Here is a 10,086-nt window from a genome sequence, read left to right as displayed (position 1 = left end):
GTGCCTGTACGTTGGGGTTCACCCCGATGAATGAGAGGTAGCCTCCCTCCGCCTACGGGTGGGGGGATGGGTCCTGAATGTTGTTTGTGCCTATGCGCCTAACAGCAGTTCAGATTACCCACCCTTTCTGGAGTCCTTGGAGGGGGTGCTGGAGAGCGCTACTAATGGGGATTCCCTCGTTCTGCTGGGGGACTTCAACGCTCACGTGGGTAATGACAGTGAGACCTGGAGAGGCGTGGCTGGGAGGAACAGGCCCCCTTGATCTGAACCCGAGCGGTGTTTTGTTATTGGACTTCTGTGCTCATCATGGATTGTCCATAACGAACACCATGTTCAAACATAAGGGTGTCCACATGTGCTCTTGGCACCAGGACACCCTAGGCCGCAGTTTGATAATCAACTTTGTTGTCATTTCATCTGATCAGCGGCCGCATGTTTTGGACACTCGGGTGAAGAGAGGAGCGGAACTGTCAACTGACCACTACTTAGTGGTGAGTTGGCTCCGTTTGTGGGGGAGGATGCCGGTCAGACCCTCACTATACATTTGGGTCTGCTGGGAACGTCTGGCAGAGTCTCCTTCAGACTGAGCTTCAACTCACACCTCTGGGGGAACTTTGAACACATTCCGGGGAAGGTGGGGGACATTGAGTCCGAGTCGGCCATGTTCCGTGCCTCCATTTTCGAGGCGGCTAACCTGAGCTGTGGCTGTGAGGTTGTCGGTGCTTGTGGCGGTAACCCTCGAATCCTCTGGTGGACATCGGCAGTGAGGGATGCTGTCAGGCTGAAGAAGGAGTCCTATCAGGTCTTTTTGGCCTGTGGGACTCCAGAAGCAGCTGATAGGTATTGGCAGTCCAAGCAGATTGCAGCTCAAGTGGTCACTGAGGCAAAAACTAAGGGCATGTGAGGAGTTCAGAGAGGTCGAGGAAAAATATTTCGGTATGGCTTCGAGGCAATTCTGGTCCAACATCCGGCATCTCATTGGGGGGAAGAGGTTTGCTACCAACACTATTAAAGGTGGGGATGGTGCGCTGCTGACCACAACTCGGGACGTTGTGGGTCAGTGGGCGGAATACTGAGGACCTCCTCAATCCTACCGACACYTCTTCCCATGAGGAAGCAGAGCCTGGGGACCCTGGGTCGGACTCTCCAATCTCCAGTGCCGAGGTCGCCTAAGTGGTTAAAAAGCTCCTCTGTGGCAGGGCGCTGGGGGTGAATGAGATTTGCCCAGAGTTCCTTAGGGCTCTGGATGTTGTGGGGTATCATTGGTTGACGCGATTCTACAATATCACGTGGACATCGGGGGCAGTTGTCCTGGATTGGCAGACCAGGGTGGTAGTCCCCCTATGTAAAAACGAGGACCACAGAGTGTGTTCCAACTATAGGGGGATCACACTTCTGAGCCTCCCTGGTAAGGTCTATTCGGGCGTTCTGGAGAGGAGGGTCCGTCAGATAGTCAAATCTCAGATTCAGGAAGAGCAGTGTGGTTTTTGTCCTGGTCGTGGAACAGCAGACCAGCTCTACACCCTCAGCAGGGTCATGGAGTGTGCATGGGAGTTCCCCCAACCAGTCTACATGTGTTATGTGGACTTGGAGAAGGCGTTCGACCGTGTCCCTCTGGGACTCCTGTGGGGGGTACTCTGGGAGTATGGGGTACCAGGCCCATTGATACGGGCTGTTAGGTTCCTGTATGACCGGTGCCAGAGCTTGGTCCGCATTGCCGGTAGTAAGTCAAACTTGTTTCCGGTGAGAGTTGGACTCCGCCAAAGTTGCCCTTTGTCACCGATTGTGTTCATAACTTTTATGGACAGAATTTCTAGGCGCAGCCAAGGTGTTGAGGGGATCCTTTTTGGTGACCTTAGGATCACATCTCTGCTTTTTGCGGATGATGTGGTCTTATTAGATTCATCAGATCGTGACCTCCAGCTCTCACTTGAGCGGTTCGCAGCCGAATGTGAAGTGGCCAGGATGAGGATCAGTGCCTCCAAATCCGAGACCATGGTCTTGAGCCAGAAACCGGTAGCGTGCCGCCTCCAGGTCAGGGAGGAGGTCCAGCCCCAAGTGGAGGAGTTCAAGTATCTCGGGGTCTTGTTCATGAATGAGGGAAGAATGGAGCAGGAGATCGACAGGCGGATTGATGCTGCATCTGCAGTGATGCGGGCGCTGTACCGGTCTGTTGTGGTGAGGCGGGAGCTGAGCCAGAAGGTGAAGCTCTTGGTTTACCGGTCGGTCTACGTTCCTACCCTCTTCCATGGTCACGAACTTTGGGTAGTGACCGAAAGAACAAGTTCGCGGATACAAGCGGCCGAAATGAGTTTCCTTCGCAGGGTGTCTGGGCTCTTCCTTAGAGATAGGTTGAGAATCTCGGTTATCCGGAAGGGACTCAGAGTAGAGCCGCTGCTCCTCCACGTCGAGATGAGCCAGTTCAGGTGGCTCGGGCATCTGGTTAGGATGCCTCCTGGACGTCTCCCAGGTGAGGTGTTCCGAGCTTGTACCACTGGGAGGAGACCCAGAGGAAGACCCAGGACACGCTGGAGAGACTATGTTTCTCGGCTGGCCTGGGAACGCCTTGGGATTCCCCCGGATGAGCTGGCCCAAGTGGCTGGGGAGAGGGAAGTCTGGGTCTCTCTGTTTAGGGTGCCCACCACGACCCGATCCCGGATAAGCGGCAGAAAATGGACGGACGGACGGACAGACAGACAAAAAATAGCAGAATAGTAGATGAAAGCTAACATAAAAAGGTTATTTAAACTTGTTAAAACTTTTTTATTTATTTTATCAATTTATTAAAAAAAGAAAAAAATCTATATACAAAAAAACAACAAAAAAACTAAAACATTAACAAAAAAATAAGATGAAAACAGAGCAGGTGTTTGCAGATTTAAAATGAAATAATGTTTACATTAGGACCTGAAGGTATCTTAACATAAAATACTTGTAACGTAAAAAAAATTCTTTAAAAAAATTAAAAGATTTAGGGCAGCTCCTGAGTGAGCTGGACATTAAAATAGCACAAAGTGTGCGGGAATTTTTACAGAATAAAGAAACAGATAAACAAATGTGTGAATACTTAGCCAAGAGAAAATTGTTCTTTTAGCTTTTCCTTATTAGTGAAATCTCGTTTGGCAGGAAATTTGTAGAAGGCAGCTGTTTTAGGTGATCATYTCAGACATGTTGCAGAATAAAACTTAAACATATAACTTTTTACCACAGGATCTGTGTCTATTTGCTTGGCGATTCTAATTGGGAGCCTGAAGGATCACATTTCTTACGTTTTTACATATGATGAGTAAGTTCATGTTTAAGCACTGTGTGAAAAGACACYGTGTGCTGTATTCACATGTACAAGMCTGGTCTCAATTCTTAGAGAGATAATTCACTTTCAAATGACCTTTGACCATCACACTGTATTAGTCATTGTGTTCACAGAAACCTGTGAACCTTGCTTTCATATTATTTTACACATTAACTTGAAGCAAAAGTTTACATAAGTTACTGTTCATTTTGCAATAATGTGTCAAATACAATAAAGTGCTGAAAGCAAACACCTTAAGTTTTTTTTTTTTTGTAAATTCTAACAAATATTTCTTCTTTCAGACAAATCAGAGAAAGAGTTGCTGATGTTGTAGCTTTCTACGCTCCATTTGTCCTCCTGGATGCCATATCTGTAGGTATCTTTAACATTTTATGTGAACAATGATTACATTTTTATAACATTTCTCCATTGTTTTGGGCAAATATGACCACCTCTTTGTTCCCTGTACATAGYTTGCCTCTGYTWGCATCATAAMAGGAGCAGGTAAACAGAAGGTTGGAGCGATTTGCAACATTGTGGGATATTATGGGATTGGRTTTCCTGTCGGTGTGCCACTCATGTTTGCAGCTAAGTTAGGAATCAAAGGTAAAGATTCCAACTCATACTGTAAAAAAATTAAGCCATCCATTTATTTAAATTAAATCAAAATTAGTAAGTAAGTAAGCAAAATGAGTCACATTCTTTTTTATAAATATTTCCCAGGTCTGTGGACCGGATTGTTTACTTGTGTATCACTGCAGTGTGTATTCCTCATTTTTTATCTGGTCAGAATGAACTGGAAAACAGCTACAGAGGAGGTGAATYTTCACTTTARAAAACAAGGCTGATTTTTCTTTATTTTTGAGTACTCATGACTGTTTTTCTTTCAGGCTCAGGTCAGAGCAGGCGTYTGTGAAACCTCCAACGACACAAGTAAGATTAACAGTTTGTATTTCTTTCATTGGTCCACTTGAAAAAGGATTCATTCTTGAAGAAAAAAAATTGACAAGTGATAAAACTATAAAGGCACCAGTTAGTCTACCCYAGCACTCACTGGTTTAACATCAGGTCATAAAGTTTGAAGAGAGATTTTATTTCAAATTAACAGCCCCGTTATTGTAGAAAACAACTAAAAATGCACAAAAATGATCATGTTTTTCATAGAACAACAGACTTTCTAACGTCCTTAAACAAGATTTTTTGTATTTGAATGACTAGGTCCACAACCCGAGGATGCAGAGGACTCACTGGATCAAACAGACACCGCTGACCCGGCTGCTGGTCAGGAGCGACCTGCAGAAGTCAGAAGACTAAAATGCAGCTTCTCAAATATGACTCCGCTCTGTCGAAGGCTTCTGGCTCTGGCTGTTATGCTACAGATCCTGGCTATTGGAATCATCATAAACCTGGTGCTGACATGACAGTGAGCCACCGAAGTTAGGGCGCTGCTTCTTTTTACCACCAGTGCTGAATAATAATGTTGGCGCTGCGGGACAAAGCAGGACAGGGGACGGGCACATGTTGAGATGAGCAGGATAAGATGGCAGAAGGAGAAAATGGGGCATAATCAGTAAACATATCCTCTGCACTTTGCAACTTCGCGATGTTCCTTTGATTATCGCAGTGTGCAATCGTGCCACCACGTACTGTCAGCGAGCTAACGAACGGGAGTAAAACAATTAACAGAATTTTTATGGTTATTCATTTGTGACCATTTCAGTGAAGAAAACTGTGTCAGGTGAATACGTTGCATTGATCCAGCTCATGGTACGGTTGCTCTCTGCAGAATGGACGTCTGGTAAGGGGACGAGGAAGTGCACGATTGCTCCGACAGCCAGAAGAGCGACGGCTGCAAACATAGTGAGGCCTCGCCTGATGATCAGCTGTGTGGTAGAGAGATGATTGTCTCTCAGCTGCTGGATCACGTGTCCTCCCTCCCTCTCATCGTGGCTCTCCGTACTGACAGACATGTAGCCGTCCGCTTGCTGTGTGAAAGCGTCACATTCCCCATCAGTTCATTAGATTACAGGTTCATTTAGTAAGAAAATGTGTCCAAATAAAGTCTTGAACACAAATGGAGTTTAGCTGTGTCCCTACTTTTTTATTGCAAGCTGAGTGATGAGCCGTTCCCTCTGAGTCTGACATGTGTGCTCGTTTCACGGCCTGCAAGAAAGCAACAAAAGCCCAGTTAGATCCTTTGACTTCTACAGTCCAAAATAACTCTGATTAGCTTTACCTCCTCTGTCACTTTTTCCCAGTTCATCCTGAAGATAACAGTGATGTAAAAGGTGGATTGCAGAATGACACAAACCAGCAGGCCCACCCAAAAACCTGTATGGGAAAACGACATGATGAGGCTTCACTTGAAAAAGCCACTTTAGGAGATTTCAAAGTAACACATCAGTTTTTTTAAATACCTAAAACTCTTAATTTTGCAACAAACATTAAAGTGATGCTCAGTGAAAGCCCTATGCAGTAATATCCAATGAAATTAGCAACAGCTGGGATCTTCTGTTTGCCTGCGCCCAAGAAGATGCCTGTGCACACACACTGCAGGAAGAAGAAAAACATTTTTATTAGTGTGCTTCGCTCACTGACTATGGAGAGCCGTTCCATTCAAAATACAATAAATAAATAAATAATGAAACAAATAAAATTTAATGTAATTAAGAAAGTATTAATAAATATTCCATCAAATACATAAATGTCCCCATGAAATAAAACAAAATTAATATATTATAATACATTTTTAGCATGTATTTATTTATTTATTTATTTATTACATGTAGTTTTATTTTGCGACACTTTTATTTTGTAAAGCTACTTTACATATTTCAGGAACTTTTATTTTGAACTCCCTTTTTATTTCATGCCGTTTTACTATGTCAAGCTGTTTTACTATTTCATGGCGTTTAATTTCATGGTCCAATATGCAAATGAGGGGGCGGAGTTCTCGCTAGGATTCAGGAAATTATCTGTTTCACCACCAGAAGGAGATATTCCCTTGCCTGGCCTTTCTTCATAATTAAACATTCATTTTTATAAATAAAACACAGACATAAGTCCATAAATGAGTTGAATGACTGTCACTCTGTGATTATAAAGGCTTTGCAGAGATACTTATGATGGCTTTTGGCCTTAAAGCCCTGATTTTGTCACTCAGATCAAAAATAGCAATTTTTTTCCCCAGGTAGGTCAGAGCTTTGCAAGCCGAATTGTTAAACATATTTCCAAATGTATGGCGTTAAAGTTTTGTGCAGCTAGCCCCTTCCTGTCTCAAGCTATAACTAAAATGGTCTGTTTTCAAGTAGAGTTCTGTGCAGTCACTGGATYTCTGTTTATGTGTAATCATTATTGTATTTTGAATGAAACGGCTCTCCATAGCTGACAGATGGAACAAATCATCGACTGTCTCTGCTCTTATCAACAACAAACGAGTCGTGAACCATGCCATTGTCAGTTTTTGTTCCATTTTTTTTAACTTTTGGTTGTTCACTCCATTCTTCCTGAGAAAAGTTTTTGTTATCTGCTAAAGTTACGGTTTAAATTTTCTATTTTTTCTGATAACATTCAGAGCAGACTAGCAGCAACTCAGGAGTGTTGCTGCCTCTGACTGTCAGCAATACAAATTGAATGAAGAGTTTTCTGTTCAAATGGCAAATTGGATTGTGCATTGTGATTGTGCATCGTGATTGTGCATTGCCACGTCGTACATTTACCTGCATTTGGCCAGAGGCAAGTGCTAATTTCCACCCCTGCTGGTGATGCTMTCTAATGTGTCTCCATGTGTGTGGTGTCCTCCAGCCACCAGATAACACAATCACTCCACTTATCTTCATCAGACTATTCCTTCTGGCTGTTTAATGCTCTTTGTCAGCGAATGTGTTATTAGGGTGAACTAAAGTGTACATTTATGTTTCTTTTGTTTTATTTACGCTGAGTGTTTTTGCCCCAGGTGTCTGTTCTCCTCTTAACGTACCTGACTCTAGAGAAGTTCCTGGTCATCGTCTTCCCCTTCAGCAACCTGCGCCCGGGCAAACTTCAGACGGGGGTGAGTTGTTTCATCTGTTTGATCAGAGCATGAAAGTCTGTCTTTGTCTGCGAGTTCTTCACCTTCAGCAACAACCATTCAGTCTCTCTCTACCTCAGACTCAGCAGGCTTATTCCTTATTCCCAGGAAGTGCACTGTAAGAAATGCTGCATCAAAATGTGGCTGTTTTATGTCACTGATAAATCCTGTCATGCTAAGCATGTTGATTTGATTTGATTTGATTCATTTATTTAACAGGAAAAGATTACTAAAAATCAAGCCNGCATATTGTAGTTTTATTTTGTGACACTTTTATTTTGTAAAGCTACTTTACATATTTCAGGGACTTTTATTTTGAACTCCCTTTTTATTTCATGCCGTTTTACTATTTCGGGCTGTTTTACTATTAGATGGCATTTAATTTCATGGTCCAATATGCAAATGAGGGGGCGGAGTTCTCTCTGTGGTTTGGGATTCAGGAAATTATCTGTTTCACCACCAGAGGGGGATATTCCCCTGCCTGGCCTTTCTTCATAATTAAATGTTCATTTTTATTAAGAAAACACAGACATAAGTCCATAAATGAGTTGAATGACTGTCACTCTGTGATTATAAAGGCTTTGCAGAGATATTTATGATGGCTTTTGACCAAATAGTCCTGATTTTATCACTTAGATTTGCCATTTGGTCATTTGAATGCATTCATATTCTTTGCATTTAACACGCTGTATCATTATTTGTCCACATAAATCAAACTCACCACAAGACCATCAAAGAACTGAAGGAAACAATAAGCATTCATCAGATGTGAGACCAGACCGATGATCTTTCTGAAATCGAAAAAAAAAATTATCATCAAAGTTTTTCATTTAAGCTGCTGAAATGTGACGACTCAGACTCACTTGTCGGAGGTGAAGATGAAGCCAACCACTGTTTTGGTAGAGCCAAGCACAAGACCTTCAACAACCGCAAAGGTCACTGGGAAAAAAAAGAGGTCAAGAACTCTATCAAGCAGCAGAGTCGTTGCAGATAATAAGTTGGGTTACACGTTGAACTGACCTGCGAGGCTGAGCGACACTTTGCTGGTTAAGATCGCTCTGGCGCTGTCTCCGGCACCAAGAGCATTCCCAACTCGGGCGCATGCTGCAGCTTGAATCCCGAATGGGAACTAGAGTTTCAGAATAATTAAAGAATTCAGTGTTGGCTCGTGATATAGACAGTGTAGGCAAAGGCTAAAGGACACAGGGATGTGCCACAAATGTGGGACGAAGCATTATTGCTAAAATTATAATTAGAGGGTTTTTTTTAGCCTGTCGTTACTCTGGTTTATGAAGATAACTTGCTCTGTGGATTTCTCAGCTGCTTTGTTACTACATGAGGTGCTATATAGTGCAGAGGATATTTTGTGATAAAAGTATCACATGACGCAGTCAAGACTAATTACCAGTGTTCAGTGTGTAAAAAGAAAACAACATAAGGATGTCAGGTAAAGTTCAGGTTAAAGTCTGGTTTTCAGTGTTCTACCTTCATGAAATACTGATTTTAAATTATTTTGATGAGTTCTCTAATTGGGGTCCACGAGCCATGTCCTCAAAAATTTTCTATAAATTGTTCATTTTTTTTTATTTTTTTATTATTCATATGGGGAGCAATACACTAAACCAAACATACTAAATCAAACCAAACATAATACTCCCACGTCATTTAGGGGTTTAATTGACAGTGTGGGGTTTATGATGGGGTCCCTGTAAATTGTTCACTCTTGTAAGGGGTTCCCAGACAGAGAAAGTATGAGAACCCCTCATTTTGATAATCCCAAGCATTTAATAAAATGCTCTTCAAATTGCTGGAAAACTTCTAGTAGATGTTTCCAGGGGAACAAACCCCTGGACCCTCCTAGAACTTCTTCTCTTCATAACTACTCATTAACATGAACAGGTCTGCTGTCAGCAGATGTTGGCAGGTATGAGGTCGACTTCTGATATTCTGTTTCAAATGGATTATTTTGTTAACTATTTAATTTATTTTAATTTAACTGATAAAAAATATTATCAGAGACAAAAAACGTGAATGTTTGTAAATTGGCAGCAAGATATGAAGCAGAGATTCTTAATCCATGGGCCGCGGCCCAATTGTGGGCCGCGAGCGCCCCCTTGAGGGCCTCAAAAGAACAACAGTTTTTAACTTTGGGCCGCAGAGGGCCGTGGGACCGCATTGATTATGAATAAGGTGCAACACACTTTCTCACCACTAGTAGCATTAGTGTACCACTCAGTTGTTTAACAACTTGGTTAATATGTAGAAGAATAACCTTAGATACCTGCCGAGAATGGAAACCTAAGGTAACTCATCAAAAAACACCAAAGTTTGTCACTAATATGCAGCTTCTGTTTTTACCATGCAATATTTTAAAAGTTCAAAACATTACGAAATACAGTTGCAGATACAACTGTATTTTAATTTGCACTTCATCAAATTAATTTTTGTTGTTTATTTTTAAAGATTTTTAATGTATTTTAAAGACATTTTAAACTAGTCAAAAAGCTGTTTTTACTGTTATTGTTTGTCACTAATATGTAGAGCAGCTTCTGTTTCTACCATAAAAAAGTTTAAAACGGCTTTATTTTCATTTGTACTTTATCAAATTTATTTTTACAGTTTTTTATATTTGAAACATTTAAACATTTTAAATTTATTTTATGCCCAGAATTTTATTTATTTAATAGTCTATTTTTGTTATTGTTTATGTTATATATATATATTT

The 10,086-nt window shown here is 41.8% G+C and overlaps 2 protein-coding genes across 2 annotated transcripts in view; both read left to right on the top strand.

Moving 5' to 3' along the window:
• Positions 1–10,086, top strand: part of LOC106536846 (relaxin receptor 2) — a gene marked incomplete at its 5' end in the record, with an annotated part of 27,943 nt that overhangs the window by 12,285 nt on the left and 5,572 nt on the right. Inside the window, one exon of the mRNA XM_014034182.1 lies at positions 7,248–7,343. Coding sequence (XP_013889636.1) covers positions 7,248–7,343 — 96 coding nt within the window. The remainder of the gene's footprint in view (positions 1–7,247; positions 7,344–10,086) is intronic.
• LOC106536848 (multidrug and toxin extrusion protein 2) lies at positions 3,734–4,980 on the top strand. The gene is made up of 4 exons (XM_014034183.1): positions 3,734–3,898; positions 4,016–4,110; positions 4,183–4,225; positions 4,511–4,980. Exons 1-4 carry the CDS (start codon positions 3,871–3,873, stop codon positions 4,711–4,713), a joined length of 369 nt encoding a protein of 122 aa, XP_013889637.1. The 5' UTR covers positions 3,734–3,870; the 3' UTR covers positions 4,714–4,980.

This window comes from Austrofundulus limnaeus, unplaced genomic scaffold (genome assembly GCF_001266775.1).
Source record: "Austrofundulus limnaeus strain Quisiro unplaced genomic scaffold, Austrofundulus_limnaeus-1.0 Scaffold2003, whole genome shotgun sequence".
Classification (NCBI taxonomy): domain Eukaryota; kingdom Metazoa; phylum Chordata; class Actinopteri; order Cyprinodontiformes; family Rivulidae; genus Austrofundulus; species Austrofundulus limnaeus.
Note: the sequence above shows the minus strand (reverse complement) of the source record. Positions and strands in the feature narration are given on the sequence as shown.